Source organism: Poecile atricapillus, chromosome 4 (genome assembly GCF_030490865.1).
Source record: "Poecile atricapillus isolate bPoeAtr1 chromosome 4, bPoeAtr1.hap1, whole genome shotgun sequence".
NCBI classification, from domain to species: Eukaryota; Metazoa; Chordata; class Aves; order Passeriformes; family Paridae; genus Poecile; species Poecile atricapillus.
In genome coordinates, this window is record NC_081252.1 from 3,126,440 (window position 1) to 3,143,225 (window position 16,786).

Consider the following 16,786-nt stretch of genomic DNA (forward strand, 5'->3'; position numbering starts at 1 on the left):
TGGAGCTGTTTGGTGTTCTGCAGGTGAGTGATAGAGGATTTTGAATCCAAGATGTTTGGGTCTGCCATTTGTGTTGTTTTTTTTTTTTTTTTAACCTTAAAAGAAATGCTACCTCTGTGTCTTTTGCTGTGGCCATGTCCAGATTCTTTCTGTGCCAGTTAAGAGATAGCTGGTATCAGTTTATGGAGTGCTCTGTCCTCAATCTCCACACTTAGCCAAAAAGAAATCTGAGTGAAGATCAGCACAGCTGGGGAGCTGTCATTAGGCAAACAGAAGGTGTCATTTTGGGTCACTAAATTGGAACAACTGAGTAACATCTAAGTGGTGATGCCTGAACTGGGCAGGTATGACCAGCTCAGACACTCTCCTGCTCTCTGGGCTCTACTTTGTGCTTTTTGCTGACTCCATTTGGCTGTTTAACTAAAACACCTTTAGGTAACCTCACAGCAAACTCTGAATATTCACATGCAGAACAGTTACATGGTTTGCGGACCCGTTGGGAGAGGATTTGCAAAAGGAGTTCATTGCAATTTGAGTGTTTTCCACACATATATGGGTTTTACTTTAAGCCCATGCAGACTTTAATCTGGCTGTACTGACTAAACAAAATGTTTAATTGAAGCTAATTTAGCAAAACTGTGGTAACACAACCTGCTTGTTTTTAATGCAATCGTTTCTCTACATTTTTTATATTCACAAGACCTTTCCACCTTTTTTTTTCCTCTTTAAAGAGTATGCAAGGGGTTTTGATGTTTTTCTGGTTTGGATTACTGTAGTGAACATGAAGAAAATTTGGTTGGGAGTCTTTCATGGCTTCATTCATCACCACTAGAAGGATCAAGCACATTAACTTTTATAGGTATTACATTCACATACCATGCCCTTGCCAAGGTACTTTGAGTCTTTTGTGCACATTTAAAGCTCAGTGATAATCCATAAATTTAGAACTGGAAAACTGCAATTAAGAGCTAAGAGCCCAGCCTTCAGGTAATTTGCATCCCAGTCCCAGCTGACCTGCAGTGCTGGCATGAAGGCAGCAAAAATCAGAAAATGTGAGGTCCTGACTGCTCTGTGGGCAGAGGGTCACAAGTGTCTCTGAGTTCTCTCCATTGTCAGAAGTGGCCAGACTCAGCACACTGGCCAGGGTAGAAGAAGAGATTTTGTCTCCAGTTCCAGAGGGTAAGAAGGGATAAAATAAGGATTCCAGAGGAAAATGGTGCAGATGACACCAGACAGAATGAGTTCAGCCATTAAGCCTGGTAAAGGCAGCACTAACCTGCCTCCCACCTGGGGTCAGGTTTGGTTGGTTGGAGAAGATGATATTTGCAGTACTACATCATCTGAAAATAAACTATTTTTGAAATGCTTGTGGTGCTGTTTTTTGTAAATTTGCCATTGTGATTGAACTGAAATGGATTAGAATTGCTTACTGCAAGTACCAGCAGTTTGAAAACTTCCTGACCTGTTTGTGTGACCTGAATTTTTCATCAGTGCTCTCAGGATTTATAGAAACACTTCCTTATGGAGTGACACAAACTCCCACAGACATGGACTTGACTCCTTAAAAGTCATTTACAAACAACAGCAAAGTGTGCTTGGTGTGTGTGGTTCTGGTTCTTTGCAGAGAATATTCCAGGTCAGCATGTTTTGGAAGGTTTAGCCGTTTGATTTTCAGATGCAAACCTCAGAAATTCCCTGTAACGGTGTGGTGGTGACACCAAGCATCACACCAGACAGAAAGCACACATTTTTTTAATCAGATGTATTGTGTCATAGCCCACATAGCATGCTCAGATTGCTATTTAATCTTGGTTTTTATTTCAGGGCAAAGGTAAGCCTTTAGGTGAGTACTTAAAGGGTGAGCCTCTCCGTGTGTTACTAAGCAAAAGGAGATGTTACAACACCTTGCAGGTCTGCAGACTAGCTGATGCAACCATGTGGCATTTCCCTTGGAATGCCATCATCAGTCTTCATCAACTCAAGTTTGATTGATCAGTGTAATGGAGGGGAAAAGTGGAAATCATTTCGAAGAAAGGAATGTGAAGGCAAAATCAGGGAAAATTCAGGGCGAGAGGAAAGGCTAAAATACATAATGATAAGAAAAAATTACCTGTCTCACAAGGATATTTAAAAATAATAAATGCCAATGGTTTTAGTTAAACAACCAGCACCAGAGTATTTAGTACATGAGGACCATAGTCTGCCTCTCACTCCTGTGCAAATGTCCTGCTGTGCCCAGGGAGGAGCTTGCAGGAGGAGAGACATGAAGCTGTGAATTTATACCCTTTGTGCTTCCTTGCTCACAGGCTTAAGAGTAGGGCAGAGGCAGGGAATGACCTAATGAGCCCCTGTGTTAAGTAAATCCTGTGCCTGTTTCCTAAGAGGATCCTTATTTGGGAGATAAATATTGGACAGTTTTCATGGATGCTCTCTAGCTGCATTTTGTTTGTCTCATGCCCAGCTCGGAAGCCCTCAGTGACAGTTTTCAAATGTTCAGTTTTCTCTGCTGCTTTAGCCCAGCTACTCACATCTCCCTTGTTTCCCTGTCCCCAAAGCCAGGTCCCGCCTCTCTGCCCGTTCCTCGCTTGTTTTGCCCATTCATTTCCAGGACAATGGACTGAGATATGTGTGTGTTTGCTCATTCCTGTACACCCCAGCCCTGCAACCGGTGTGCACTGAGGGACCTTGCTGGGACTCGCACTCACACTGTGCCGAGGCCAAAAGCAGCTGGAGAAGGAGCTGCTCTGCAGCCCAGGGAGTGACTCGGTGTGTCCGAATCACCGCTGGCGACAAGTGTCTCTCACCCCGGCTATGAGCACAGCCCGTTTCATCAGGCCTGAGGAATTCACAGGCTGATGCTGGGGAGGTGGCTTCGCTCAGGGTTTGCCCATTTGGAACAGTCGGTGTGAATCACAATGGGAAACTGGAGAGACCAGTTTGCTGGATTTCATAGTGAGAGGCTGGCCTACTGTCCTCAGCACGCTGCCTTACACAGCTTTTGATACTCAGTTGATCTTTAACGAGGTTAAAGGTAACTTTAAAGCTACAGTTTAGCTGGTTTGTTGTGAAATACATCATTTTTTCCAACTGATTTTTTTTCTGTTGCTTCCTCTCCAACTGCAGTATCCAAGCAGAGTTGGATGCAATTAAAAAAAGACCCTTTTCAGTGGTATCAGTCTGATCTAATTTTGTTGCGCATGCCTTCATCAGCTGAAGATAAGGCTCCAACCGTGGGCACGGCCTTGTGTGCTTTACAGCCCCCACAGTGGCCTGGAGCAGTTGCCCAAAATAGGCTTTTGCACAGGTCAGCGGGCAGGAATGGCTGGGGGAGCATCACCCTGTTTACACGGCTGGACGTGCAGCGTGTCCCTAACAGCGGCAATTAGGGCAGCCAGGCGTGCTGGCACACCGAGCTGTGCCACCGAGGGGACAAGTGCCACACACCCTTCCCAGCACAAGCACTGAGCCAAGGCCTGCCACGGGCTGCTCCTCAGCGTGGTGAGGTGAGTGGAGTCCTTCCCGTGGAGGGGACAGTTCGCTGTGCAGGGTCTGGCCTCAGGCTGCGTTAATCAGTGCAAAGCTCCAGTAGAATTTGCTGGTGGAACAGCAATGAAAAATGTGCTGCAGAGAATTACCAGGGTTTTAGGCCCTTGCTCTGCCCGTAGCAGTGTGTAAGGACCCTGCAGGTCTCTTCCAGGGTGCTGTTGTCAGGGCTCAGGGCAGCACAGATTGGGATGTGGGTGCCTCTGATAGAGACACTTGTGTTTGCAGAGCCAGTGAGATTGGACAAAGCATGAATCTCAAACTAGCTGTGATTTACAGCAAAACTGCTTACTCCAAGATGCACGTGTGTGCTCTTAGCACATGTCCAGTCATTCTGACACCAGCGACTGCAAGAAGCCTGTTCAAGTATTATTTATGTGGTAGACACAATATTCTAGTGAAGATCAGTATTCAAGGTGGTTGATTTTCTGTTTTCAGGGGTTCTGGTTTGTGTGTGCCTCAGGCTTAGCAATGCCTGCAATTCTTTTCCTTCTCAAAGAACTTCAGACTAAAAATACAAATCAAATAAGGGAGGAGTGGGGATAGAAAACATCCTCCTTTTCCTGTTGTGCTAAAAAACTGTACAAAAAGGAAGGATTAAGTTTATCCTTGGCTATGACCATAATCTGCATGTTTGTTTTCACACTTCCCTACAGAGTCCCTGCAACACTTGGGTTATTTGGATTATTCTCTTGGTACATCCGTGTCCCTGGGCCCCTGTGCCTGAAAGATGAGACCCGGGGGAGATGCTGGGAGCGAGAAGGTGCTGGGCTGCGTGCGCCTCCTGGGGCAAGTGCTGTGTTTTCAGACAGATCTGGTTCTAATGAACTCATTGAAACACCTCAGTGGCAAGATCAGGAATAAACCCAGACATCCTGAATACAATTCTTATGCCATAGCGACAGAGTTGTTCTTCGTTTGGCAGCAAATTACTATAACTAAGTATAAGTATTTTTTAGGAACAAATAAAGGAGAAAAGCCTTCCACTGCACCTGATAAGTGACCCCATGGAGGTGTCGAAGGGCGGGAGGAAGATGTCAGTACAGCTGACATCTGCGGCTCAGAGCTGATTCAGGCCCATGGAAATCGGTGGAAAGATTCCCACAGACTCCAAAAGGCTTTGGCTCAGACCCTCACTGAGCAGTGATTTCCCTCATTGGCCAGGAGAAAATGGGCTATTCCTGGAGAGAGGGGAAGCTGCTGGCATTTTTACAAAAAGACAAGTGCCAACACAATTCTTCAAAGAAGTCTGTCGACTAATCCTTTCCTCTTATGACACTAATGTAATTTTGTACCGTATTTGACAGCGTGCCAAAAAATTTCATCGAATAAATCCAAGTTTTGTGAATGAAATTAATTAGAATTGGCGTTGGCCCACACCCTGCTCTGCAGCAGCTCAGGAGCGCCTTCCCAGAGAGCTGCTCTGCGGTGTGGTGGGGTTTTGTTCAGTGCTGATGGCCGGGGAGACAGCAGAAAGGAAGGCTTCATGCACATGGAATGTTTGAGACTGACAGCTTACAGGCCAAAGCTGGCATTCGAGGGCTGGCAGGGTGGTCTGTGTCTAGCACTGTTTTATGTTTGCTGTGAACTCCTCCTCAGCTTTCCAGCGTGCCCCTGCTCATGTCTCCTTGTGTCTCAGCTCTTTTAAAGTGCATCTTTTTAACACTAAAAACACAAGCCTTGGGTTGGAGTCTGCAGCTCCTCATGTGATGCCAATGGGTGTGACCAGCCAAAGCTCACCAGGGGCCTCACCCCCTGTTTGGATGGGATTTCCAAGGCCTGTACACCCTGTGCCCAGGTAAAAAAAGGCCTTAAAATTTCCTTGTGTCTTGGATCAGACTGGTCAGTCTGTAGTATCTCAAGCATCAGTATTTTCATGGAGGAGTTTTTCATGCATTCATCAAAATGTTTGCAGTTCCTGTCTCGTTAGGAAGGGACAGATAGCTGAGAGGCGAACAGAATTGAATTTTTACAAATCCTTACTGTTTAGGATTTAATTAGCTACAACTCAGGACTGACAGGCTTTTAGGAAATTTTCCACAGGGAGTAATAAATGTAAGGAAGATCTAGATACAATTTTTGAATAAAAGAAATGTTCAGGTCACTGATAGGGACAGTGGGCAAATGCCTTGGAAAAAAATAAATGCCAGCCACCATGACATGTTGTCGTCTCTGGGATGTTGCAGGCTGATGCCACTGCCATTCCAATTAGCTGCTCCTCTCACCCTGTGGATTAGTTTGCCTTCTTTAGGCAATAATCAACTTGGGGTTTAGGACTTGTCAGCAAGTGACTCTGGAAAAGCTGGGAAATCTCTGCCAGTGCTGTATAAAGTACCTTTTACAGCGTGAATCTCCTTCTTTTGGAATTTCCCTAGGATTAGGTTGGAGCTGGATCAGATCACAGTAATATGAAAACTCAGACAAACAAGCATGTGTTCTCCCAGCGCTCCGCACATCGTTCCCCGTCTGGGATGTGTCCGGGGTGACCTTTAGTCCACAGGACAAACACTTGGACTGGAGAGGGGTTCTGGTTACCTGTCCAGGTGCAGAGGGGTGCAGGGTGACACCTTCAGTGGGCAGCTGCAGGGGAAGCTGAGAATGGCTGCATTTCATCATCCCTGGTCTAAGGAGCGTGGCTTTAATGCCAGGAGCTGACTATAAATATAAATATAAATATAAATATAAATATAAATATAAATATAAATATAAATATAAATATAAATATAAATATAAATATAAATATAAATTTATAAGGGGTTTCTTGGTTGGATGGCACTTGTGTGTACGCATGTGTACGTGCACACAGCCATAGCCAGGTTAAATATTGAGTTGCTCAGCTACTAATATAAAATCATTTCACAAAACTTTTTACTTGCTTTTCCTGCTTGGTCCAAGGTTTCCTCTAAAGGGAGGTGGGGTCAGGAGAGGTTAATGAACACTTATGTAATCCTACCGATATAAATTGTGTTTGCCTGGATTTACTTCAGCAAAACAGATGTTAGGGTGTAGTGATGACTGTAACTCCTTTACATTTTTTATGAATGGGCTTGTACATGTCATCCAAATCCCTTGGTACTGTTTCTCCCTTACGGCTGGATACATGGAATATCTCAGGCAAAAGAACAATGAAGAGCAGACACTGCACAGACAGTATCAAATGGTCTTTGATATGCACAACTCTTCCTGTGTGTAGCGTAGAGCAGCCTGACTAACTCACCCAAACACAGATGGACAAAGAATATAGGACCTTTCTTTTTTTCCCATCCCCCTTTCTTCAGCTTCCTGCCCAACTTCAGCATTAGAAGGGAGGCAGGACTGCTCTTCAGTGCATGTACATAAAACATTTTAAAAACATTTTTAGGTAGGTTATACCTGCAAAATAAACCGCTTTTTTATTTTCTTTTTTTTTTTTTTTTTTTTTTTCCTATTGAGAATGCATAAGGAAACAAGAATCAGAAACAGTGGTTAAAAAATACATATTTCAGGAGCTGAGAAGAAACTGTCAGCTCAGACTAACCACCTAGGCTTTTGTGTTTTCCAGGCTTTTAAAAATGATTACTATTGTCAGGTGAAATGTCAGGGGTGGGTGGCTGGAGGCATTCAAGAAGGTAACCGTGTGGAGGAGGGTGATGTATTCATTTTACTTGAAGTAAAGAGGACATTAGAGTAAAGAAAATGTGGTGAAAAGTATGGGTGAGATTGTGAATGTTTTGATTCTATGGCCGGGCTGGAAAAGAGAAATATTTAGGGTTAAATGGAAATGCACTCGTGTGTTCTCTTTGGCCTGAAATGAACCATTTTGCTTCTGGTAGGAAAAACATGTTATTTTAATATATTTAATGGATATTTAATGTACTTTCAGCTTTCTCTTGGATGTTAAGGCAGCCTGGCTGGGTAGAGAGCACCTGAACCTCTCCGGCTGCATTCGGCTGACTTCCTCTGCAGCAGGATGGGTTCAGTGGGTGGAGGGCCATGTGCTTTCCTGGGATTATTTCCATGGACTTCAGCCGGTGTCCACAGCCTTCTCCTGTGGCATCTTTTTCAGCCCTGCAGTCGATTGCTGAGCCCCAACTTAGGGGCCACTGAGCGACAGGGACCAACATCCCTGCTGCACCTCTCCTCCGCCCTTTTTATCCCCCACCCTTACTCCCAATTACATTTTTCAATTGCGATTTGCGGGGTGAACTTTGAGGGGAACAATAGATCATTCCTGGCTGGCTGAAAACGCTTTTTTCTTGGATATAGTTTCTTTTCTCCTCTCTCCCCGCAAAGCTCAGTGTTAATTATAAGAGGGGCCAAGCCCAAACCTGCGGGGAGCCGGGGCAGAGCTGACTGGCACTTTCACTCAGCACATTCCCCCGTTCCTCACGGTCTCTGCTCCTGTTTGTCAGGCCTGCTGACGACTGCTGGGTAGGAGGGCAGTAATCTGAGCTGCCTGTGCCGAGCGAACCTCCTGCTTTTTCCTGCGGGATCAGTGCCGAGGTGCCTCTCCTCGCAGCACCTGTATCCGCAGCTCGTCATCGCCGTCCGTGCTCCGCGGCTCTCCGCCGCTGCTGCCCTTCCAGCACCGCGCTCCCCTCGGGCAGCCTGCCTCCGAGCCAGGAGGAGGAGGAGGATGGCAACAGCTGAGCCTGGCTCCGGGGGATCCAAAGGTAAGCGGCCTCTGGCGCGGCTCCGTGCGCCGCGGGGCTGGGGAGAGCGCAGAGCGGCAGTCGGAAGGACTCGCTCCGTCCTAAATGTCACGGGCATCGGAAAGTTCCGAGCAAACGAGTGCTCCTGCGGTACCGGGGGACAGTTTCTGGCTGCTGTTTTTGTGCTGCGCCGCCGCTCGGGGTCTGTCACTGGGAGGCTGTTGGGGAATCTAAACAAATCTCTCAGACTTGAGGCTAGAAGAGTGCCAGAAGCTCACAGGAGAGGTGAACTTGGGAGAGCCTCCAGAGCTGTGCAGCGTGTTTAGGGCCCTCCCCACCCCCGGTGTCCAAGGGTAATACTAACGCCGTGCCCTTGGGACACCGAGTCTTGGCGAGCCGGGGAACTGACTCATGTCCGCACCACGATTTGTAGGGTGCAGTGTGTGTAGTTTATAGTCTGGAATGATCCATGCTCAAGTTCGTGGCGCTCCTTTTGGCCTTCACCTTTTGTTAAGTCGGGAATCATTTAAAGCCGATGTCAAACCAGGCCAGCTCTTTACGTCACTGTTCACCGGAGATGTGAGACCAGCCCCACAACCTGGGATGTGCTCTTGTGTGATCATTATGGTGACAGAGGGAGGATGTGGAAGAGGCTGGTTCATGAGAGATGGCCATGAGTACAGCTCCAGTGCTGGCAATCACTGGAGCTCCAGCTGGGCCTGCACAAATTTGCATTCCTTGAAGAGCTGTCGTATATTGTACACACACCTATCCGCCCTTCTAGATTGGTGGTGAATCATAAAACTGACTTAATTGAACTTTGATTTTGGTTATTTTCTGACACGTGAACGCCTTTAGTAAACCCATTAACTAATCTTTAAACTCGTTAGCTGCTTCATTGCTATTAGGATAATTTTAATTTGAAGTTTGTTTGGGGTTCTTTTATCTTTGACTATGGGCCAAAGCTTTAGCTGCGCGCTTCAAGGGAAATTGTAACTGGTTTTTCTTCAGAACTGTGGTGATCCCGTGTACTTAGGGAAAGTTGGCAGTGCAGGTCAAAGCAAGTTGTAGTGGTGCTAGTGGGATACTGGGGCAAAACTAGTGGGCATGGGAGTATCCCTAAAAATTCCTGAGGCAGCGGAGCTGAGAAGGATCCAGAGCATGATGGAAGAGGTTGTTTCACAGCACAGATCCCATCACCTGCCGCCTGGCCTGATGCCTACAGGGGTGAGCATGTTCCCAGGCTGCAGCAAGGAGAGGAACCTCCCATCTGAAATTTGAAGAGATGCCTGAACTAAAGGGATTGATGGTCACCCCCTTCAAGGAAATGGAAAAAAATTAATCTCGGGCTGACGCTACTGTTTTCTCTGGTGTGCTTTATATTGTGTTAAAGAGAAGTCTTTTGGATGCCTTCAAAGGGCTAAAGGCAATACCTCATAGAAACCCAAGTGGCTGAAGAATTACCAGATATTAGCATTTACCTCAGTTGCCAAAGCTTGGACGTTCCTTTCTGCTTTTCATAAATTACAGCCTGCAGGGACCATTTAGTAATAAATCATAGCAACTTGGCTGTTAGAGGGCAACCCATGTACAGAGGCACTTCAGGTCTCTGCCAGCATCTCCTTTGTTCAATAAAAGTAACAGCAGGAATTTGATTAAAGACTGATAGAAAAGACAGGCAGGGAGAAACATAGGAAAGATTAAAGAAAGAAAGAGCCACCTGGAAACTTCATTCCTCCTTTATTTCTAACTTAAGCTCGTAAATACCAAATCTAAACCATTGTGTGTGTGAGAGGGAGGGAAAATTTCCTGCATGCCTGCACAGAAAAGACTGCACATGGAGCCACCCAAACGACTTTTAGCACAAGTCAGATTCTTTCCTCTTAACTTAAGGCTTGCTCCATGTGTGCAGAGGAAATAAAAGAAACTAACACTGTCCCCCCGGTGCTTTGGGAGGACGGCATTCAGGAGGGTCAGGCGAGCCCCAGCCCTGAAGGAGAGCGGCGCTGGATTTGGGCTGAGCCCGCCGGGGAGCAGGGAGCGCATTTCCCAGGCTGCAGCTCCGCACAATGCGATGGGCAGCTGCACACGGCCAGCCCACGGCATCTGCCTCTTTGTCTCCATCATCCTTGCTGTAACACCCCCAGAAAAAGGAAACCCCGGTGACTCCAGCAGCCAAATGCAAATTAGCCCCAAAGAGCCCCGTTCTGTGTGATCAGCAAGCGACAGGCAAAGCACATTCAAATTGCTCGCTGCAGAGCCAGCCCGGCTGTTGTTTGGGTGTAGGAGACCAGAACGCTGCCATGAAGTGTCCAGAGGGTGGGTTTTCCTTAGCCTGGCTCTGCCCTGGCAGCTGGGGGAGCTTTGCTGGGAGTCAGAGGCACGCTGTGTTTCCCAGGCAGGATTTGCAAGGCACAAAAGAGGAAGTCTGGGACTGTGAACTGCCCGGGAATGGGGAGTTCAACCCTCAACAAGGTTTTGCGTGCTTTGGGGGCTCTTGCAGGTAACTACTCCAGCTCAGATGGAGCAACAAGGCAGAATCCTGTACCTGAAGTCTTCGGCTGCTGCATTTGGGGTTCCTTTTCTATACACCTGGAGATCTCTGCTGCTTAAATCATGCTTTTCTCCACCTGCCACTTCTCTTAGTCCATCTTTCCATTGGTTTCTCTCTGCTCAATTTCTCTCACGCTTTTCAGCTGTTTGTTACACCTGTTGCACAGTGAATCAATCGTTTTTGGCCGTGGCCTTGGCTCTTAACTGTGTTCCCCTCGCGTGTTTAGGATGCGATGGTGTCTTTGCAGCAGAGGATGTCTCTGCCTCGGTCCAGCCTTGCCCACCTCGAGCCTTTATCCTGAAGGCTGCTGCCTCCTCCATCCGAGGATTGGGAAGATCGGGGTCTGGATCAGCCCCTTCGGTGCTGTTTTTCCACTCCCAATCAGACCACTACGAGGACGCAGAAACAGGACAGTGTCCAGGACCGAGCCTCCCGTTAGCAAACCACATTCTCCCAGACAGCGGGAGAAGAGAAAGTACCGAAATCCCGTATCCCGACAGGATTCGTCCCGCTGCTCCTCCCGGGGAGAGGAGAGGGCGGCGCGGTGTCCCCGGGACCCGCCGTCCCGGCGGAATGCGGGGAATGCGAATGGCATGCTTGAGTGGACAGCTTCAGAGCCGGGCGCAGGGATGGCTCTCCTGCCATCTGTTGTGAGCCCCGCGGGCCCATAGCAACAGCGGCTCAGGAATGGGGCTGCTGCTTTTTGCTTTTTTGCTTTTTTCTTTTCTTTTTTGCTTTTTTTTTTTTTTTTTTTTTTTTTTTTTTTGTAGAGAAATTCTTCCCGGCCGTCTTCCCCACTCCTGCATGCGCACACTTGTGAATAAACGGGAACGGGGTTGGGATTCCTGCTCCAGAATGATGCGTGCTGAAGGAGAAAGGGCCTTTTAGAGCTCGGCTTGTGCTTGGTTTGGGGAGGCGTTTTCCTTTCTGCGCTGGGACATGAGCCCGTGTGTGTAATTTATTGTTAATTGCCAAAATCTTGATCTGTTCAAATCGAGTGTGAACCTGTATTTGCCACGAGATTTGTAAAGTCTCCAGTGGATGTGCAATCACTTGATTATCCTCAATGGAGCAGAGATCACTTGTGCCTTATTACTACAAATGCCAAGGTTATAACTGATGTAAATAATCCCAGTGTACTGATTTGTTGTGCCCATCATTTTCTTCCAGCCCCAGAGCTCTTGTGTTGTGGCTGAGGGGTTTTGCTGCATCGTGAAGTGGTGGCACCGGATCTCTGAGGTTACAGGTAGCTCAGTATCACTGGTGATGCTGAGAGATGCCAACATTTATTCCAGGGAAGATTTTGCCACGTAAGAACTCTGTCTCCTGTTCACCAGTGTGAGGCGGCCTGCCATGGGGAAGGGTTAGTGCTGAAGGAGCCTTTATTCTGTCAGCAGGGGCAGGAGCAGACTGTCTGTCAGTCTGTCTGAATGGTTTTATTCCTTCCTTTCCCCTGGAAATGCCTTTCTGAAATGCAGATTTCTCTTCTCCCCACACCTGAACCTTTTTTTCCTGCTATTAAGCAACTGAGGCCTCATTCCTGCAAACTGCTCAACCTCTTGCTGTGACTCAGCAAAGTGGATTGTTTTTAAGTGTTTTAATTCCCTTAAGATGAGGACTTGTATGTTGTTAATTTACATGAGCGTTTCAAAAGGTTTGACGTGAGACATTCAGAAGTTAGGGGTATTTAATTTTCCCAAACAGCATATTGGTTTCTTTAGGATTCTTTTAGTATTTTATTTCTATGCCTAACAGCATGCAATAAAGACCAAAATTTGCAGAGAAGCTCCCATGGACAAGAGGGAATCACAGGACTGACAGTTCCATGCCCTTTTCAAAGAGATGTCCTGAAGAGGAGAGGGGAGGAAACACAGTAGTTTTTCCCCCAGTGCTCAGGGCTGTGTTTGAAGCTGGGCACACAGCTACAGTGGCTTGATCACAGGGAGCAGGGTATAATTTCAGTGAAAGCTGATATGTCCAGGGAGGAGGGATAAAACTCTCCCTATTACAGGTATTTATTATCACTTGACAGCTGTCAGTTTGCAGTAGGGGATTTGCCTTCCTGTCAGCTCTCTGAGAACCAGCTATATTTGCCTAAGGTTGTAGGGAAGGATAGAAATCCTGCTTTCAAGCACGGGTATCATTTAACCGTGATAAGAAGGCAGGTAAGGCATTTCTTCTGAAAGACGGCTGTGGAGAACAGGGGAGTAAAGTATTTCTGGCTCTACCCAGATGGGAAAAAACAAGTCATTAAAATCTGATACCTACCTGCTTTTAATGAGAGAAATGTTGTTCGAAGAAATAATCTCAGTCCTATCACCACCAAACTATTTTCAGGAGCCATTAGCCTTTCACCCCCTCATATGTTTTATCTCTTACTTTTGATCTCATTCAGGGAAAACGGCAGTGCTGCTGCAACCAGAGATTTGGGCTTTAATCAGGAGCTTACTCAGTCATAGCCATGCTCTTTGTAGCTGTCCTTCCCAGTAAATGACCCCCAGAAAACCATGGGGAGTGAGGTGGGGAAAACAGCAATTAAAATCAAGCACTTGGTGTTTTTAGTCATGTTCAATTCTTCACTGAGCCAGTGTGGGTATTCTTACAGGTTCTGCAGTGCTCCCTTCCTCTTCAGCCTCTTCTCCCTCCCCAGGAACTCCTGCACAGCTGCTGGGGACAGGGCACTCTGAGCTGCCAGCCTGAACTACAGGCACAAGGCAGTTGGTTTTTTTGGCTGGGAAAAGCAAAGAGCGAGAGGCGGCTGTGGAGGGATGTTCTGAGCTGCACTGAGCAGTCACGGGCTCTGGCTCAATTTAACTGTACCTCAGCATCAGGTTGTATCTCTGCTGTATTCTCTACTTGAAAGCTGTTGTAATGTAGAATAAGAGCCTTGATCCAGGCACAGACGCTCCCACAATCCTCCAGCTGGAAGGGAAAGAAGCCAAGTTGGGTTGTTTTGGTTTTGGACAGTGGGATCAGCAAAGAAAGGCTGTAGATGACTGAGGGCTGTCATGGTTCACTCTCATTCTCTTTCTTCAGTGTTTATCATGAGTTTCATTCTTTGTACCATTCAGAATAACATTTTCAAACAAAACCAGGAATGCAGGCCTGAGTCTGCTGAGAAAGTCTGTTTCTTCTGGCTAATCCTGCCCAGGAGCCCACTTCTCCCTGTAAAATGTTGCTGCTGTTGTTGCTGTTCCTACACTGCAGCACCTTGCATTTGTTTCATTCAGACTGGGATCCATTTTAATGCTGATCCAGTTTTATTTCAAAAGTTATCCATTGTCAGTACATGAGGATAAACAGAAATGAGTGAAAGAAGAATGTGAATTATAAATGAGATCTATTACATACACGTTTTTTCAGTACTGCTGGTCCATATTTATTTCTTCTCTTTATCTGTGGATATCAAAAGCACCAAAAAATGCCAGGAATGCCACATCCCATTGAAGTTCAGGACATTCAGAGCAATCCAAGGCAACAGCTGTACTGCCTATTTACCCTGAAGCAGAAAATTGTACATGGCCCGGGACAATGCCCAACGTCACCGGCCGACACAGGGGCCACGTCTCTGTCACGGTGGGAACCGTCCCTGCTCTCCCCTGGGCTGTTTGTGTGCACAAGAATCATGCTTATCATATTGCTGTAACACAGCACTTTGCATCTAATTTAAGCAATACTGGGCCTTTTGTTTGTCTCGAGAGGTCTAACCCGGAGACAAAAGCCGTGGTCCAGCCTGAAGGTTATGAGACGTTACCAGACATTCATGTTCACACATACACGCTCCGTCAGAGGAATTTATGGCCATTACCGTGTTCTCTAATGAGTACAAAATGAGACCATTACATATTCACATAATTAGTTTGACAGATTTTCATTTAAATATAAAAAGACTTCTAGTCTTTAGAGAACAAAAGGAGGGGTTTGTTTCCAGGGCAGTTTTTGACTTGGCTTTGCTGGAGCAGGAGGTTGGGAGTGACAACTGAGGGGAGACAATTTAGTGTGAATAATTCTCAGCTTTTGATTTCATGTTGCCATTTCTTTGCTGCTTTTCCAGTTCCTCTGGAGCACCTTGAGGAGAGTTGTGTGATGGGGCCTTTCACGTGCAGCCAGGAAAGCCCAAGTGTCATTTTTTATTCTTGGACTTTTGGGCATCACAGAAAAGTTGTGGGTTTTTTTATTAATTTAGTTACAGTGATTTCTCTTTGGAAAGGTTAGCAACAGCTCACCAACTTGCTCTGTACCTTTTCCCATGCCTTTTTCACATCTCTTTTACCTGTGGTCACTTGTCCTTCATGTTATTTATCTTTTTGGATTTCAAGTGCACTCTTGGCATCTCTTCAGACGTGGTTTTCCTGAATTGGTTGGGATATGCAGCTTCTTCAAGCATTGATAGAGGAGCACTTGGTTAATTTCATGTCTGGGTTTTAGAAGCCTCATGTTGGCCTGGTCATCTCAGCACAATGAGCGCTACACGTGACACGTTCCAAGCAGGAATTCTTAAAAGCCAACATGAGGTGTCCTCCAAAGACCCATGCATGTATCCACACCAAAACTCCTTGGATTATGGTAGATTTGGATTGCTTTAGGCTTGGGTTGTAGAGTGCTGTAACTGAGCAGTGCCCTTAAACCATGTGAAGTTCCTTTGGTTCATAGCGTGCGTCTGTGGGGCCACTCACCTTTGTGTAAGCAGCCCATGTCCTTATCGGAGCTGACAACATTTGTTCCTACACAGGGGTTACATGCTGGGAGCCAGGACTAAGTGCACAGCTACTTTATTTACACATCTAAGTGCCTCTTGGATGATGCTGGTAAATTCCAGGACGCTTGAGGTTCCCTGTGACATTTCAAAAAACAGCTTTTGTGCAAGATCTTGAGCAAAATCCACACAGGCTCGGTTGTGACACTTCCCAGCCCTCCTTTAACCGGGTAAAGCTCAAGGCCCACTTGTCCTTTGGTTTACTATGAATGTTCCATCCCAGGATGTGCCTGCCATACATTGTGCCCAGCTGAGAGAAGGAAAAATTTTATTCACACATAACCACACTGTGGAAACACAGCTGGGAACTCGTAGAGGGCACAAGGCATTTTGCCACTTCCACATGCTAAATCCTCAAAAGGGCCTTATGTTCATCACCTGAGAACCCCTACCTTGTTCTTTCTGGACATTGCTGGGTAAAAAGTGACCTTTTCCCTGAGCAAGTGCAAATACAGCACATTTGTGTTTCGTTCAGGAGCCAAGCGCTTTTATTCCGTGTTTTTTAGCTCTGTCTTCCTTATCTGGCATAGACTTTTTTAAATGATGTCATGAAAAGGAGTTTGGGCTTAATGATGAATTAGTGCTATTGGAATTTGAACTGCTCTTGTTTTTCCAGTTATTCTTATCAGAGAGGCCTTGTTTCTGGCAGGGGAACAGCGGCGGCTCCGTTCAGTAAAGCTGACAAAGCAGGAAACGATCACCAGCCCTTCACAAAATCCTAACTGAACATTTACTTAGAGCCTCAGTGGGAGAGACCCAGACCCATAAATCAACCTATTAAACCTTCAGACTTGAGTTTTTGGAACCTCTCAGGCATTTCTTTTTCCTGCTGCTCTTAAGAAGACTTTTAAAGGCACAAGCTTCATGATGTCATTAAGGACACGAGCAAGTGATGTTGCTCCAGGCCTGGAATCAAGGCTGTGAGTGACCTCACCCCTCTAGAAACAAATCCTGTGGACTTCAGCCCTGGGTATTTATTAGACATAAGCACAAGCTGACACGGGGTGCCAGTTTATCAGGCAGGAGAGGTGGTCATGGCTGTGTAGAATGGGTAGAATTCCCTGGATTGTTTTAAGAAGCTCTGTGCTGCCTGTTTTATGGCAGGGTGTGATGGTTAAGCTTAGCCTGAGTGAGTGGCTGAGGTGAAGCATCTATCCTGATCCATCTATGCAGAGCCAAGCTATCATCTTTTCACAGTCTAGTTCTGCACCGTGGAGGACAAGAGGCATTTGGGTTTGTCTGAAATGGAGCCCTTCAATAAACCCTGTGTACAGTGTTAGTACGTGGGAGTACCTCGTGCTC

General features: G+C 46.4%; 1 protein-coding gene across 4 annotated transcripts in view; it reads left to right on the forward strand.

The window, feature by feature from the left end:
• The first annotated feature begins 8,014 nt into the window (after positions 1-8,014).
• SHROOM3 (shroom family member 3) overlaps positions 8,015-16,786 on the forward strand; it is a 70,191-nt gene continuing 61,419 nt past the window's right edge. For 3 of the 4 annotated variants that reach the window (XM_058838882.1, XM_058838883.1, XM_058838884.1), the window contains exon 1: positions 10,463-10,677. In XM_058838882.1, coding sequence (XP_058694865.1) covers positions 10,478-10,677 — 200 coding nt within the window. In that variant the 5' untranslated portion in view covers positions 10,463-10,477. Of the gene's footprint in view, positions 8,196-10,462; positions 10,678-16,786 lie in introns of those variants that run through there. The other variant, XM_058838885.1, reaches the window with a different exon arrangement.